This window comes from Dromaius novaehollandiae, chromosome W (assembly GCF_036370855.1).
Source record: "Dromaius novaehollandiae isolate bDroNov1 chromosome W, bDroNov1.hap1, whole genome shotgun sequence".
Taxonomy (NCBI): Eukaryota; Metazoa; Chordata; class Aves; order Casuariiformes; family Dromaiidae; genus Dromaius; species Dromaius novaehollandiae.
In genome coordinates, this window is record NC_088130.1 from 55,897,795 (window position 1) to 55,915,576 (window position 17,782).

Sequence of the window (17,782 nt, forward strand, 5' to 3'; positions counted from 1 at the left end):
CCTCTTTACATTGTGTAAACTCATTACATTGTGTAAACTGTTAAGAAAGCCAATACATAAGTAAAGGGGGCGTTGGAACACAAGGAAACCGCTAATAACTAATACTGCATATACTTTTTTCAGTCAGTTTTATCTATTCTTTCTCTCTTGTGTAAATACGCTCACACACACACTTTAATAATTATCATCAGATTCAGAATCTTGTATCCATGCAGTCTGTTAGTTGCGCTTAAAGTCATAACTGTGATCAAGTTTCATGACTCTGTTCGAGTTTCAAGGTAAGATCAAGTTTCTTTCTACATTAGCAAGTGGGTGCGTGGTGGGAGCACATGTACAGAGGAAAACAGTTGGTATTGAGGAGTTAATATCCACACTAAATGCATTTGGTGAGGAGTGCTTACTCTGGACTAACTCTAATCTAGTCCTGTGAACTGAATGCCCTTTAACAGTTGAAGCATGTTAGGTGAGTTCCTGGAACACATCTTCTGCTTTAATTTCCTCTCAAGACCACTCAGGATACGAGCCAAAGTACAGTAAGTGGAATGACAGGAGGCTCACTTCAGAAGCGCACTCATGATCCAAACAAAAATGATAATGTAGTTGCATTTCAAGAGCACTTGCTGGATCTGACCAGTGTCCACAGACTGCTGTTGTGGGCACAGCAGCTTCAAGAGCTCTACTAATTTATGGGTCCGTCAGAAGAAATCTAGTCCCTTGAAAAGTTTGCAAATACTTGAAATTAGTCATCTGTCAGGACCAACAGTTTGGCATCTATTTCATCTTGCAGCCTGCTTTCTGAGAAAAATTCCTGCTTTTCTTGTTATAGTTCCCTTTGCATAGATTGACATTAAACAATGCACCTATAGAGATAAATGTGAAACCGTGGTCCAGGCAACCACTAAAATAAGCCATAGTCTTAGTGGAACACAATCATTAGTAGATACAAGAAGGGAGATAACTTACTCACTGCACCTAACTGTTTATGTTTTTTCCAGTTTTTCATGTGCCAGAGTTATGTGCAGTTTTTATCTATTCGTGAATGCTGTTAGAATTTAGCTAGAAAAGGTGGTGAGGAATTAATGATGGGAAAATGTCTCAATGGGGGGGGGTGTTGATGTTGTTGGGAAAAATAAACTAAAATGTTTGTTTTCAAGGATTTTGCATGATGTAGTGTTTAAATGATTGCAACTTTGAATGTCATTGAAGGAAGGATGGGAGAAAGGTAACTGTAAAGCACTTCTCTACTGATGTAGATTTTATAGCTGTAAAACAGAATTTTTCTTCTCATTACTTCTGTTTATACTCTAAGTTATTTTCTAAAGAACTAAGCAAGGCTTTTATTTTGCTCAATTTTGAGCAACGATGATAAGCAATGCTAAGAATTCTTCCGTATGTGAAGTGTAGTGATGACAGCGTGTGTAAGAGTAAGTGCCTTCTAATTTTTTTAGTTTGTTTTGGTGGTAGTCTGCCACCAGTAAACATACATACATATGTACGTACCTATACATATATATATATATACACAAGTGTGTGCGTACATATGCGTATATACAGCTTATTTCCTTTTCTAGGTGTTGTCTCGTACAACTTTGATGAAAGTTGGCTGTTTGGTAGATTTGTTTTGCCTCTACTAGTCCTCATAATGAGAAAGGTTGAGGGAGTATTTGGGTGAAGTTTTAAATGTGCTTAATCTGTTATTTCCTCAGCATCCACTTCCTGCTGCTGTGCCTGTTGGTTTCCCCATTAGGGAAGAGTTGTAACAAAACTAAACGAGCTTTACTCCTCAACCCTCAGTATCTTAGTGGCTGGGGAGGGCTTGGTTGCTCTGGAGAGCTTCATAGTCCTGAAGAGGTTCTGGTGAAAGGCACAGGCAGGGACATCTCAATTCTGTTGTGCCTGATTCATCAGGAAACTGAGACATGGCATTTGTTGGCCTGCTAGCGTGTGTCTATCTCAGAATCAGCTCTACTCATAAGGCAAGAGGCAATAGGCAAGGACTGAGTGGGAATGGTAAGATACTTTTGCTTTAGGGCGAGGGAGAGGATTAAAGAGGGGATGGGGCCGTAGGCTGGAGCTTTAAGTGTTGTGTGGAGGATAGAGGTAGTGGGGAGTGTTGACAGCAGGCAAGAGAGGTGAAAGAAAGGTATTGTAGGAGGTGGGGTTTAGTAGATGCAGAGAAGAAATCATTTAATTGTGATTTCTGTTATTCATTAAATAACTAGTTTTTAATGTTGCATTTTGTCACAAGTTGTTACCGACTTCGTTTCAGTTACAACACAGTTGCAGGGGTAGATTGAGGGAAAGGGGAATGTGGTGATAGTCATAGTCAGCTGCATAATATCTTAAAAGTTCTGAAGCATTTTTTTTAAACTTTCATTTTCAGAGCTGATGTAAGATGGAAAAAATGCTTGTATGTTAAAGATATGATTCTTAGCATTTCTGGATGTAAGAAACTCTTGCCTTTCAGTTCCATTTTTTTTATCTTGCATGATCACAATCTTTACCTTCTTATGAACAGCTTTCACTGTATTTCCAAAAATATCTTCAAAATCAATTTTGGCATAGCAGATCTTTTATTCAAAAAGTAACCGATTAATACAGGATATTTTTATGTACATCTTGTATGTGCATGTTTTCTAGTAATTTTGCTTAATGCTTGCCACTGTATATTTATTTCTCTTTCTTATAACCTCCCCATTCCCTTCTGCTACACATTTGGTGATATGTTGTAAAAGTTATAAAAATAGAGTAAATATGAGAAAGTAGGAGGAAGTGGAGAAGGAAGTTGTGATAAAATTAATAAAAGTAAAGTAGTGAGCCATGAAGGAAAATGGTAGTGGTATGATTAAATTGACCTGATTGTAGAAAGACATTGATTGAACCTATTGGCATTAAAAATAGATGCACTGATGGCAAAGGTTTGCATGTAAAGCAATCTCTCAGATAAAATGACATTAATGTCCTGAAGTAATTTTGTTTCTTCCAGAACAAATGAAAAGATATGATTTTAAGAGACTGTGATAGTGTAATATTGTAGCCAAAAATGCAGCAGAAACCTTTTCAAACCCTTATAACTGCTTACACTGTGATACATAGTGAGGGTAAAAGAATTCATGGGGGCTGCTGAGATTTGGGAGACGTGTTCTTTGGCTCGTGGAAAATGAAACCTCCATCTCCTAGTCTTAACTGTTTGAGAAGGTAACATATTTTCTACTGCTGGTTAGTACTGTATTACATGACATAGCCACTGCCACTGGTTATAGTTCCTGTTGAACTCTTATATTAGTGTGAATTCTGTGCATAGACTATTGTGCTCCCTGGGTAAAATACCATATTGAAAACAGAATTGTGAAACCCTGTTTGAATTAGGCTAATGTGATTCCTCTTTGCTGTGTAAACAGAACTACATTAACCTTCATTCTGTTCTGAATCAAGACTTAAACTGGACTTAAAATCTCTATCAAAGAAATGTTATTGTATGATCAATGGACTGGATAACAAACTAAGAATAGAGGAGAATTTTGCATGTACTTAATGTAGCTTAAATTATTTTATTTTGTGATTTTTTTTTTTCCAATTTGCCCTGGTAAATAGTCTTTTAACTTCTTTTAATTAGAAGATACTTTTCTGTATCTAATCTGTAACTAATCTATTTATTTTTAAATAATGTGGAATTTTTCAGCAGTGGTATAATTTTTATTTGAAGTATAATATTGGAAAGACTCAGGTTTCTCTTCTGCATTGAGTTTGGAAGGATTGCACTTATTTTCAACTGTTGCTGAAATGCATCTACTTTGTAAATTGTTGTATTACTTATCTTTTGCTTTCCCAGAGATGTTTTTTTTTTCCTACCTCAGAAATATTATTCAGTCCTTTTAAGCAGAAAAAAAGGCTGTTAAGGGTGATCTGGTAAGTCAAAGTAGGATTTCTCATTCGTGTGGGGGGTGGAATGATGAGGAAAGTTTAGATTTGTAAATGATAAGCCTAAACAACTATTGATGCAGTTTGCTGAAACTGAGCAATGAAGTATTTTTACTCACTATCTTCTCACACTGTTTTGCTTACACTCTGCCAGCCAATTTTTACAGTTCATAAAATGTCAATAGAAATGCTAAAGCAGCAGTGGTGGCCTTAGGCAGTCCAACAACACAGCATAAAAATAGATTGATAGTGGGATGTGACATACTGTCATAAGCAGTTAATGCATGCAATTGCCTAGTTTTATTATCACGTAAATTTGAAAGGTGGGGAAAAATAGGTTGTATAGTAACTTTTCTTACATTTTATAATCACCTTTGAGTATAGCCATTGTTATAAAAAAAATGGAAAATCCAAAATATTTCAAATAGCTAAGATGATTTGAGCCAAAATATGGAGTGGATCCAGGCCAATTTATTAATGTATCTTCTTATTTTAACATTGGGTTTCAGTGTTACCACTATGTGCTTTTCTCGCAAGATGAAAAATAATTTCTTAAAATGCAACGTGGTCCTTGAAAGAGTTTGCAGTTGTTGAGCATAAACCCAAATATTGTTTGAATTTAAACCATCATGCTAATGAAATCAGTTTGCACTGAAATTCCGTTTTTAAGTAATATGCTGATTTTTAGGTGGAAGTGAACAACGTAATGGAAGCACGGGACATGTTAAATATTTCAACTTATAACAACTTCAAGTTAACTTTTTTTGTAATAAGTTTCTTATGCTTAGTACTAAATACATAAAATGAATATGGCACAGAATTGTTTTTATAATTTCAGAAGAGTGGTGTTCGTTAGCATAAACACTTGCTGAATTTCTCACTGAGGAAATGCTGTTAATACTGCACTGGTTTAAAACTGAATGCATACTTTTTTGAAAAGAGAGGGCAAAGTGCACATCTACTGCAGCCATTATTAGTCACTGGAGTTTTTGAAAGTGCTTGGAAAAGTACTTTGGGATTTGGGCCTAGTATTAAAGTATTTTATAATTTTAGCATAGTAAATGAGATTATTAGGAATTTTACTGCCACTATTCCAAAGGAGAACAGCAGCAGCTTTTCTTAGAGACTGTTTTTCTTTTCTCAAGAGGCTAAAATGTTAGCATACTCTAGTTTTCTCCTTTGAGATTGGTTTTGAACACAAATACTGCACTTGTAAATCTTCAGTCTTGTGCTCAGAACTGACAGATATGGTTGAATTGTTCAGAAGTTGCTACAGGTTATGGGTGTCTCCTGCGTGTGTGTGAATTCAACTTTTGACACCGTGAGCCTGGCCTGTCATTGATTTCGCAGAATTTGTGATGTTTTGTACCACTGAAAATCAAGGTCAGTTATGGGACACTTGTCATTGGTGGCTCCTTCTGAATTTTTTCATGTGCCTTTGCTCTTGCAAAACACGAGCATGGTTCATCGGTTTCTTTCTCTGCTTCAAGACTCTCCCTGCAGCCCTACCTCTTTTTGAATGCAAATGTCGTGTGCGCTTTGACTTCAGTCTTTCATCTGTGTTCAGGCTGTTTACCAATTTCCCAACTACTCACTCTTCTGAGCAGAGCTGAAAGGCAGCAAGGCGAGCAACCTGAAGTAGGTGGAGATTAAAAATGTACCAACAGGCAGCTCACACAATTGTACAAGCTTTTATCTAGTAAGAGGCCAAAGGACTGTGTGTGGCTGGCGTATATATGAATGGAATACCAGCAGCAGAGGCTTTCAAGGCAGTGTGAAGCTGGCACCCTTTCCATTGCAGTGAATGAAAGATGAATTTAATTCCTCAGGTTTCTTTGAAAGCATTACCAGACATTTTTCAGGTTTTTAGAGAGTTATAAATAACGGATGATTTCTTTTATTTTCAGCTTCTTTGTAATACTGGCCATGCTGAAGAAAAACTAGGTTTTACTTATGACAGCATCATAATATGGTAAGTAGTAAGGAATACTAGATTAATAGTAGGGTACTTGTTCTAGGTCGAATAAAACCAATTTTACTTTTAAGCTACTATTTTGTAGTTCTAATGTGTTTGAAAATTCCATTATTAAATATATACATTACAAATATTTTAACAGGTAAAATCAGAAATACATGCTACACTGTTGGGCAGAGGGAAAAAAACCTCAAGTTAAAGTGTGGATTTCTTTATTTTATTCCTCATAAATGTAGAAATACTCCTAAATATCTCACTAGTTGCAGAAGACACTTTTCCTAAAAATGCAATCTCATAGAACGTGGAGCAAACTCTTTAAGGAGAACCAGGATTTGAAGCTAAATTTTTCATGTTAATTTGATTGATACAATTGGCTTTGTAGCATCACTTTCCTTGCAAGTAAAACATCCTGTGTATGTACTGTCAAGTGGAATTTTCCTCTATTTTGTCACCATTTCTGAAAATCAAAAGTAACTACGTGCTCATTTCCAGAACTTCTATGTTTTTGCACAGACATTGGTAAATTTGTCCTGAAGCTCAGCATTGGTGGCAGAAACAACAGAGAACTAATATTTAACATGATTTGGGGTTTTCTCCATTTAGTCATCTGATTTAAGAAAGCAAGCTTAGTGAAGCGTGTCACTCTTTAGGCAAAATTTTGGGGAAACTTGTATCGCTTCTTGCAGAAATGTTGTAAATTGTTTTGTTTTCTCAAATACTACTTACTTCCCCTTAGAGAAGTAAAATTTAAAAAATGCTAATAAGTATATTTTTGTGAATGCATGTTTTGCTCTGAGCTTTAATGGTTTATTTTCTCCTGATATCAATCTTTATGTAATCTATTGTAATGTTTTATGATGGGACTAAACATCACTTAAGAGTATAAGTTAAAAATTACTTGCCAGGTAGTTCTTTAATACAAGTCTTACAAGTTTGCATACAGAGAGATATCTATCAATCTATATTAAAAAAAAAGGGGGGGGGTTGCTTTCATAGGACTGTTTACAGAAAGAGCTGCTAATGCAAATACAGTTAAGGATATGGATAAGCAACAGATTAAAAAAATATTGTTCTAAACAGACACAGGAAGAAAATTTGTCCCCTACTAAGAAGAATGCCAAAAATGGCTTTTTCAAAAAAATAAAAAGACATTGCACAGGAATATGATCTTGGTTAGTGATGTTACTCTGGTCAGTCCAGTGCTTCCCCTGCGTATGTAAATGAGAAGCAAGTTTTATATGCATGTATGTAGATTATTCTGCAATAGTGATCATTTTCAAGCTCAGAGGTACAGCCCAAATACTGAGATATTAACAACCTTATTGTGCTGATTGTTGGTTGCTTGGAAATATTTATAGGATAGACTGTTTTTATGAAATACGCACTTCTCAAGCAAGGTTTTAAATTTTGCTCTACAGGATTATAGACATTCTGCAGTAGTATTTTGTTTGCAGGTTGTTTTGATATACAGTGTATACCCATTCTGAGTAATTTGCAAGTACCAGACTTCTGATTCAATTAATTTAGGAAATGACTTTGAGAGTTAGACCACTAAGTACATATAGTGCTTTGGAAATAGCATGTAAATTTGTCATTTGTGCTGATGATGTTCTCAGCAGTATCTTATGTTTCCATAGGAAACCTGTTTATGCTACAGAACAAACTTCTTTCTCTTTGAAAAAGAGAAAGTAAATTTGGATACAAGAAATGCTTTGTGAGCTTTGTGAATTTGTGAAGTATGCATTGCTAATTTTAAAGCACTAAACTAAAAGGGATTAATGATCTCAAGAAAAATTACAGATTTCCTGTGAAGTTCTTGGTTTGAGGGTCAATAGCCTTGAGGGAATATTTAAGCAAACTCAAGACTGCAATTATTCTTGAATTAAGGATCTGGTTTTTAGAACTCATTCCCTTTTTAATATTTTTGTTAGTCCAGGTGCCTGATTATAGTTTCTTCCTGCCAGCAGATGGAGATAATAGTGACACATTTTGTTGTCATTCCCAGTGTAGATGGGTCTTGCCGGTTCCCAGAGCATCATACCATTGACAGCTGAGAGGAAGCCTTGAGCCATGAAGAAAATGGAGTGTTGGTAGGCCTCAGAAACTTTTGAGGTCTTTTAGTAATGTGCCAAGAGGCTTTGGCCATAAAAGCAAAGTTCAGAATATTCTTAACTACCTGACTGAAGCGAAGAAAGGTCTGTCGTAACCATTGTTATTGTTCTGTAGTGAGTGGAGAAGATGCTTCAGGAAAAAGGTGCAAGAATGAGCTTACAATAGGTAGTTAATATTCTTATTCCATCCCTTGTTAGTTCTTCCAGACTTTTTATCAGTCTTAATGCTGTCTTATGAAATGCCTTTTATTTCTGCAGCAACACTTAGAATACTGGGGCAAGTGGTATTGTACTTAGTTTTCCAGTTAAGAGTATACTATGCATTTATGTGTAAAATATTTCATGTTCTTGGTAAAGCTCACTTTCTCTTACACAATCATAATGTCTTTTTGGCTCTTTCAGCCACGGATGCACAATGAGTGATCTACAGTTGATATCAAAATCATTTTCTTGATTGGATGGCTATTTTAGAATCCTGTATGGGTAAATAAAACAGTTTTTGTCTTGTGTGCATTAAGTCACATTTAACAATCCTGCATTTTCTTTACCATCTTGTTAACTATTCATACAGATTATTTTTAAGTTCCCTTGAAGTTTCTCAAAATCCCATCCTACTCTAATTAACATAAATAACATCATCCTCTGTATTTTTTCCCTCCCTATTCCTTTTTCCAAATTATGAATCATATATTAACTGCTGTCTACCAAAGGAGATTGTGAATCTAGTAGTTAACTGCTGTCTAGATAAAAATCTCCCATTCATTTCTGTTCTTTGCTATTCATCTTTTCAGTTTTTGATTTGTGAAGCTACTTTTCATTGCTCTATAACATATTTGTCCCTTAATACAATCTTAAGCAACACCTTGCTTTAAAGTTTTGGTTGCCAAGTTAGGAAAGTGATTCCTCTGTATAGTAACTCCTTTGAAGTCTTTCAAAAGACCAGTGGAATACAGTTTGCATAAACTATTCTGGTTGCTTCACATGGTCCACTAGATATATTTTAAGGATTTCTGATAAGCAGTCACCTGGATGAGCTTTGGAATGCTTTTTGTATAGACCTTTTATCACCTTTTTCCCCTCTTGGCCATGGCTATTTATAATGAGGTGCTATACACAGATAGTTCATGCTTGTGTTCTTTCCAGACACCTTGATGTGAAGCTTGGTGGGTTACTGATAATACTTGCTGATGAGTTTCCTCTAGATCTTCCATCACTTCCTCTTCTGCAACTACTCCATCTTTAATACCATAAAGAAGGGGTTTAGGACAGGAATCTTCAAGTAGATCTCCAAAGCAAAGGCTTAGTACAAAGGGCATCTACTTCATCTTTCAAGTTTCCTGCCTGTGATATACTTGAAAAAAATGGGAACATATACATCTGATCCCCCTCATATTTTTCTAATTGTTTTTTTTTCTTTTTGCCTGCAGTAGCATATATTAATTGAATTTTCTTGAGGTCAGATTTCACTTTTTGCTTAGCCTACATTCTCTCAGGTTTTGAAGTTCAGTGTTTTGTTTTAATGGAAAAGTTTTGTACATTTCTATATGGCATTACTTCCACTATGCCTTTATGGATTTTATCGTCTTTGTTTTAGAGCTAGGTCTTTCTGGCTAACCATATATTTTCATTGTATCATCACTATTTAAAGCTGGTGACATGTCCCTTTTTGGTACTGTCTCTTTTGGATATTGGACCTCATGATAGTGTTGTCGTTTGTAGTGGTTTCAGTATTGTCAATTCTTTAATTCCTATCCTCAATTTAAGAATATCCTTCTGTTGTGTTGTAGAGCAAGCTTTCAAAGCACTAATTAGTTTTGAGAAACTGTATGTCTAAATATCACTTTGTGATGCCATTCAAGAAAAGTTTTTGTCTCCAGTGTAAAAATAAATAGTGGTTTACTTGATGAGGAAAAAAAAAAAATCCAGATTGAGAATTTGGTTGTTCTAACAGGAAATATCGTGGATAGTAATGGCACTAATTCACTGAGGAGAAGTGAGTAACTTCTATCTTAAAAAGAGAAACAATTTTGATGAGGTTTCTTAAACTGGCATATCTAAACAAATCACAAATTCGAAGGCAGTCCAAATAGGAAGAGTGTCATTGAGAAGAACCAATTCTTGTGTGCTCATCCCTCAGGCTTCTAGTTATGTAAATCTGCATCACAAGAAAAAGTATGATTCATGATCTAAAGCATACCTATTATCTACTTAACACACTTGAAGAGTTACTTGTCTGTCCTTGTCTTTGCTTTTCTTGAATGATTTGGAAACAAATCCATCCTCCAGTTCATCTTTTTTTAGAGGAAGAATTTTTCTTAACCTCACAATAATAAGAATCAGTTTCTTATTTGCTACTGGCTCAACTTGAAGTAAATAAAGACAATTAGTGGCACTCTTCTCATACGAAGGATCGTATTTGATTTTACAGCAATGATGGTCTTCCTAAGGTAATTCCCTACTTGGTGCTGAAGGTAATAATTAGTTCATCTTTATTTGCATATAATATTGTAGCCTTTCTGCGTCTGGACATCACCTAGGAGTAGAGACTTTTATATGGACTGATTAATCTCCAGAAAGATTCAGAAGATTTGGGCCTTGGAAAAATTGATTACCCTGCAACCATGGTAACTGATTACCGTGAGCAACCCAGAATAGTAAAAGAAACGGAACAATTCTACTAAAATATGTGGCTAAGTGGTTTTTTTGTTGTTGGTTTTTTTTTTCCTGCTTATCAAGGAAGAGGGGCAGAAGCTTATGAGGGCCTGCAGAAGGGTGATTTGTCCATTTATACTTTCGAATTCCATCTCTGGAGATCTTCAAATGCTCCTGCCTTTCTTTTTGCCTAGATAGTGAATTTAGGCAATTGCATTATGATGAGTGTTTTGTTTAGGAAAGGTTACCATGATGCAAGCAAAATGCTCTCAAAATTTGTATACAGAGAAATACATTTCAATTAAATGTTGAAATGAAATCTGTAGCAGTTTATTTTGTGTGGGGTTGCCTAAATTACGTATTTTTCTTTGACTCTTCTGTAACATTTCATGTAAGCATTGAAATACTGGTGCCATAGCATCTTTAATGAGTGGATTAGGATTTATGCTTATGGGGTGACAGTCCAGCGGAGGGGGAAATATTCTCCACCTGTTAATTTTCTTGAAAATTGTAACTAATCTGGAATACCTTTTGGGGACTAATACTGTGCTCATCTGTTTTGTCAAGTAGCAAGTCAGGTACAGGTCTTGGTAATATATAATTTCAGGGATGTAGGAATTGTTCTTAAGTTTGGTTTTTGGCTTTCTTCAGACTAATATATTGTCTACATCTGCTGGCAAGGTGAAGGTTTGCCCTCTAGGCTGTACAGGTATATATGGCAAAGACACAAAATTAATGCAGAATACTTCTCTTTAAACGTTAGATTTTTTATTTTAAATTAGTAGGTACTAGCTGCCTGTCAGATGGTGAAGTCTACCTGCTGCTATAGAATTGTTTTCCTGCTTTGTTTTCTTCATTGTAGTCTGCGGTTAGCTTTACTGAATGAAGCAAAAGAGGTGCGAGCAGCAGGATTGCGAGCCCTCCGGTATCTCATTCGAGACTCGGGTATTCTCCAGAAGGTGCTAAAGTTGAAAGTGGATTACTTGATAGCCAGGTAATTTTTCTTTCATTACAATCCTTGTAATCTCTTGTTTTACCATGGTTGAGAAAGGTGAGGAAAGATATTTTCATGTCTGTTTACATTCTTGATATGTAGCTTTATAAAAGACTGTTTTCTTCAATACTGAATATTTTCTTCAACTTCTTTCTTGAAAAATGGAGGGATAATACATCACACCAGCTAATCCAAATCAAATGCTACTGAATATATGATATACTATGAGGAAACTAAAAAAAAAATTAGATGTGCTTAAATTTAAGCTAATTTTGAACTGTATATGGTATTAATCTTTAATTAATTTGTGGTGTTATTAGGAGATTGAAGCCTTTAAAATTTTTACGTCCTAACTTGTTTTATGGCGTTCGTTCTGATTCTTTGTATTAGCAGTGCTTAGGAGCCTGTTGTACAAAGACAAGAGAAAAAAAATAGTTCATGCCCAAGAATTTATAATCTAACTATAACCTATGACACAACAGAAAAATACCAGAGGGCAAACTAACAATGAGATAATAAGATCAGCATGATGAGTACATCTAACTATTATCATCTCTAGTGCTTGTTTCGTTAAAATCTTGTCAAATTTAATGTATTGAGGTGTATGTGTGTGTATCTATCTGTCTCTCTATATAAATATATATATCTGAGAGGTTCTCTTCTCTGCGGTCATATTAAACAGCTTTATTCAAATAATGTATTTCTATAGAGAGATAGATACGCACATGCATATATAGACACAATTTTAGTGTGCACTTCTAATTTTGTTGGGGTAAGGGGGATTTTCTGATATGAGGAGACAGAACAAATGTTGATGTGAAATATAAATATTTTGTTGAGTCTCACTTGAAGCGGCAAATGCAGCTAGCTCAGATTTGCTGTTGAAGCCTTTCTGTCTCATTACTGTATATTTGAGAATGTTCTAATGGTTTACTTATAATGAGGATAACTGAAATAATAAGTATGCTTGCTAAGGGACAGAATTCTTAAACAATTGGTCATAGTTTTTTAATGTTTATTCAGTTGCATGAATATTAACAATGAGATGTTAACAGTTATGGTGAAAGTTAGTGTTGTTATAAACAAAATATATTTTTTAACTTATTTCAGGTGCATTGACATACAGCAGAGTAATGAAGTAGAAAGAACACAAGCACTTCGATTAGTCAGAAAGGTGAGCTCTAACAGTATATGGTCTTATATGCCAGTCAGCTGTGCTGACTCCAGGATTTCTCTATCAGCAGTTCTTTTTCTCACAGTCGCTAATTCCTTACCTTAATTATCATATGAGAAGCAATTATAGCTGATAATTCAAAAAGGAGAAGGAAGGGCACTGCTGAGACTTGTGGTTTTAATCTCTTAGCACTGACAATCTTGAGTGGGCTAGAAGAATTGTGCTTACCTTTCTTTGGCGAAGATGAAACTGAACAATATTTGTGAAGAAACTATCAAACAATGAGTGCAAGGATAGAAGAACCACACTGTTAAGTTTATCTAATAACTTAACTTTATTATATAGTGTGTTTAAATGTACATGAGTTAAGGATGGAAGCTTTTCTGTCGTCTGAGAAATGAGGCAAATTGTCGTTGCCGGAATAGTCAGTTTAAGGAATGCTTCCAGCCTTATTGCTTTATCTGTAAGTGTTCGTGCTATCCATAGTTCTTTTCTCAGATACACGGTAAGACCTAGCTACTCTTTACTTGTTGCTGTGTTCCCATGGGCATGAGATGTTTGAAGCTGTTGTAGTTGCGTCTTCAAGCTCATCTTAGAAGACTTGGCATACGTAGCTACCGAACCTACTTGCTCAGGCAATATGCTTTTTACTCTGCCTTTGTACTGGACTTTGCTATTCTTTATCTTCCTTATACTGTTCTGCTGAGCATCTTAGAAAAATTACCCAAGACCCACGTGAAATTTGAAGTGAATGAAAGAATTGTTCCCCAGGAGCAGTGCTTCATCTCAGTGATGCGCACGTATATATGTCCGTGTGTGTGTGTGTAGGCTTAAAATATGGAATTTTGTGCAATGTCTTTTCTTAAAATAGGCTTACTTGGTTTCTCTCTTACAGAAGAGACAGTATTCTTCATTGACAACTGTTAAACAGAGTTTTTTTATCTTGAGGAAGAAGAAGGAGAAATCACCCATATCAGCATCACAGGTCCTTGAAGAAGTTGCAGTTTAAAAGTATTCTTGGCTCTAGTTTCTAAGAGCTTCAGTGTAGGGCTAGGATAACTTTAATAAGAAACACATTTATAATGAATTGGTTTTACTGGGGCCAGACATTTGTCCTTGTATTTCTGGTTTTTCTTGAGCATTTTCATCTTGAGCAAAGACTTCTGCTGGCTTGCTTGAAACAAGAAGCAAGAGAAATAAATCCAATTGTTTGACCTGAAAAAATGATCCTGAAAGATCCACTAGTACTTTTTTTTTTTTCCATTGTTGTGCAAGGATTCTCATTCTAATTCTGTTCGTTGTGTACCCAAAGAACCATGAACTTGCATGACTTGCAAGAATGCCTCAGAAAAGCTGCATTTCTACATTCTTTCAAATCATATATTGAAACTGATTGAGTGCTTATCCAGGATTAACCAATACATGGAGAACCTGAACGTGAGTGTTATGCTGGTAAAGAAGGAACACTTTGAGGGAATTGTATGTGCATCTGATGTCTCCTTTGATTGAAGATGCACAGCTCCTGTTGAAGACTATTCCCTGGTTCACTAGCTGTACTTTGACTCTGAGAATTACATGGATGAATGATGTTTCTCAACATCTTTTGCTGCCTAGGACACCCTTGTTTCTTAAAAACAAAAGCCACAAGCAAAAAAGCTCCCACCCAACCTGGCCATCAGTAAAGTTAACACCTTTTTTGCACCCTCCCTGGACTTCATCAGTTAAATACACATTGGCACAGAGCAACCAATCATTAAGTCATCTCACAAAGAATACTGTGGCACAACTCCCAGCTGGCACATTCTGTATTCTCACACTGTCTTTTTGTAACCCTTCTCTTGCCCTTCTCCCATCTCCCCTCATCTCCTTCAAGATCACAGACTCAGTGGTTTATGACTAGGATTCCTAAAAGATTATTTTAAGGTCTAGGAGAGGAGAAAGAATAGCAAATACAATGATCAGACACGGCTAATTTACTTATGCAGGATATACTGTTTACTAATGAGCCATTGAAGAGCTGAACTGGGTTTCATCTGCATCTCAGAACTATTACTGTTTTCTGTTCCAGAGTCTGGATGTGGTTCTTTAACCTTTGTCTTTGATAGGAAAAATGCATATATAAGAATAGCATAGATACAAAACTTTAAAACATTCCGTCAGTTTCTTCTCTTCCTTTCCATAGAGTAGAACAAAATGTAGTATGTTGATCGTGTTTTATGAATTTATAAAAGACATTTAATGATAAACTCATTTAAAAAAAATGCAGGTAGTACAGAAATTAAAAAGAAAAACAGCTTTAAACTTTTATAATTAGGCTTTTGATTTTTTTTTGAAAGCTTTGTATGTTCATATTTTCCTTTGACTGTATACTCTGTGAGGCAATATCTATAATATCACCTTTACATTTCCTAGTGAAAGCTTTGTAATACAGCCTTGAAAAGTCTAAATTCAGAAAGCATTTCTTCATCTAATAAAACTCATTCTGTTTATTTTGATAATTTAAGATGCAGAATGTTTTATTTCCAAAGCAGAAGTCAAAATGAGGTATAGTATGAACCACCTTCTTTCTTCCTCTTTTTTAAACGAATCTTTAAAGACTGATGGTCTGTTACTTTTTTCATCATAACTGCTTGTTAGCAGCCTTGCCTTGCCTATCCTTGGTCTTTAGAACTGTATTTACATATGTAGAAAAGAAGGAAAGGAAATGCAAAACTGATATTTATTCTACTGAAACACTTGGAATTTAACATTAAAAGAAAAAATCCTTTTCTTTTCAAAACCAAAGAAAGGAAAGAAGCAAAACAAACTTAAGAGGCTGCATGTGTTCTCGGGCTTTGGCAAGTACATGTGAATCTTCATTTTGAGTAGAAGACAAAGTTACAATTTGTAGAACAGTCTAGTACACCCATTCTCTTGCTAATTCTTGTTATTCTTTGCTATAATAAAAATGAAAGACTGTGTAGGTGGGGAAGAGTTTGGGTTTGCTGCAGAGTTTGCTTCAAGCTTCCTGTTTTGTGGGTGACAACATTATATATGACAAGTTTCTCAAAAACATGTCACAAAAATAAACTTGTTAAAACGTTCAAATGTATTTATGTAGCAATGGCTGATTTCTTCTCATTTTAACATTATCTGAAAAGAAAGAAAAAAGATTAGCCTTTTTTAGCTGAGCCAATATCTATAAGACATCTAAGGCAAGCCTAAAATGAATGCAGAATAAAATAATTTTGGAAAAATAATGGAGAGAAGCCTGCTGGTGTTAGCAATGAAAGGGATATTAAGGCTGCTGACCAAGGTTTTGTTTAAAAAGTTGTTTTAGGTATTGGATGGCTATCAAGCACTTTTCCCACACCTTAATTTGATTCATTAGTAGAAAAAAGAGCGACATGGTTGAGTGGGCTTTAACAAATTATGTTGTTCCCTTTTTAAGCAGTCAGACTACAAGTCTGTTTCCCCTTACTAATTTCATCTGTTCATATTTGGTGGTGTCCCTGTTATATAGGAGACAGGATAAAAGTATTTAATTTAAGCAAACTATTAAAAAATGTGAATAGGCAGCTACTTGGCCTTTGTGGTCAGAGCCTCTTCCCATTTAATATGCACACAGAGTCTTGCTCCTTAATCTAAATTGTCTTTGTTTTAAACCAGTGGCTGAGGATTTCCATTGCACAGGGGAACTTCACTACTGTGAAGCAACATTGGCTGTTAATATCTGTTCTTGTATTCTGTCTCAAATTTACTGCAAGCTATTTTTATTTTTTATTCGAAGAGTGACTGTTGATGTATTAATGGAAGCAAGTCTTGTTTCATCTTTGCTTTTCATCTGATCTGTGCAAGACCTGTGGTTTCTGTGACATACCTTTAAAACCTATCATGAAGTTGAATTATGCTGCAGTTCTAGGAAGATCAGGTACTCTGCAACCGGATTTAGGTGTATTACTGACATCTTCCAAATACTGTAGCAGCTTCTTCTGTTGACTGTCCTTGTATCTGTAGCCTGCAGCACAGTCTCCCCTCTTGTTTGCCTAAGGAACTGTATACCAAACAGTTTTTTCAACTGTTCGCTATCTAAGAATAGGTATTGAAGAATCAGTGGTGCAGTGTGAGTGAACCTTCTACAAGAGTTTGTAATGTACTGTGTGTCGTTGGATAGTGTTGTCTGCTAATAAAGAAATTCTTGGAAAAGATCTGAAAAAGGTAGCAATAGTTCTCTCTGGAATATGTATCCTTTTTATTCTTTCTCATTGTGGTAAAATAATACAAAAATAAACTAAACCAGGAGGAGAATGGTCAATTAAATTCATAAACTAAGAATTTCAAGAATAGAGGAATATTTTTGGGGATTTGTGTGATATGACAAGATAGACTGTTCCATGTATTAACTGGTTGTATCTAGAAAACAATGTCAGTGAATCAGTGAAAATATGTAGAGAAATATTACGAAGAAAACGGAGGTTTTGTTGTTTTCATTTTTGGCAGATGATCACTGTGAATGCTTCATTGTTCCCCAGTTCTATAACCAATTCTTTGATAGCAGTTGGAAATGATGGTCTTCAAGAAAGAGATAGAATGGTGCGAGCCTGTATAGCCATTATCTGTGAACTAGGTAAGATGCCTGGAAGCTAATTAAGAAAAATTCTGTCATGATTGTTGTCAGTTTTCTAAGAGGTTCTCTTCTGTGTATTAAACAGCTTTATTCAAATAATAAAGGGCATGTGATCAATAACTAACGAGGTAGTTGTTTAATGTTTTTAATTGTACATTTCCTAAATTTAGCCATTAATTTGATAATAAAGCAGAATCACTTGAAACAACTTTTGCATATTGGATTTTGGGATATTGTACTTTCCTCTAAGCTTTGGTAGCTTTTGTATTTAGGTATTAACATTTTGCTGTCCTAAAAATGTTTCCCCACTACGGTTGATGTTTCCAGTTTGTGAAAACAGTTTGTAAAA

General features: G+C 35.3%; 1 protein-coding gene across 2 annotated transcripts in view; it reads left to right on the plus strand.

Moving 5' to 3' along the window:
• Nucleotides 1-17,782, plus strand: part of LOC135323507 (rapamycin-insensitive companion of mTOR-like) — a 93,543-nt gene that overhangs the window by 24,718 nt on the left and 51,043 nt on the right. The window contains exons 1-5 of one of the 2 annotated variants that reach the window (XM_064500394.1): nt 5,829-5,893; nt 7,907-7,986; nt 11,522-11,653; nt 12,764-12,827; nt 17,307-17,433. In XM_064500394.1, coding sequence (XP_064356464.1) covers nt 7,967-7,986; nt 11,522-11,653; nt 12,764-12,827; nt 17,307-17,433 — 343 coding nt within the window. In that variant the 5' untranslated portion in view covers nt 5,829-5,893; nt 7,907-7,966. Of the gene's footprint in view, nt 1-5,828; nt 5,894-7,906; nt 7,987-11,521; nt 11,654-12,763; nt 12,828-17,306; nt 17,434-17,782 lie in introns of those variants that run through there. The other variant, XM_064500393.1, reaches the window with a different exon arrangement.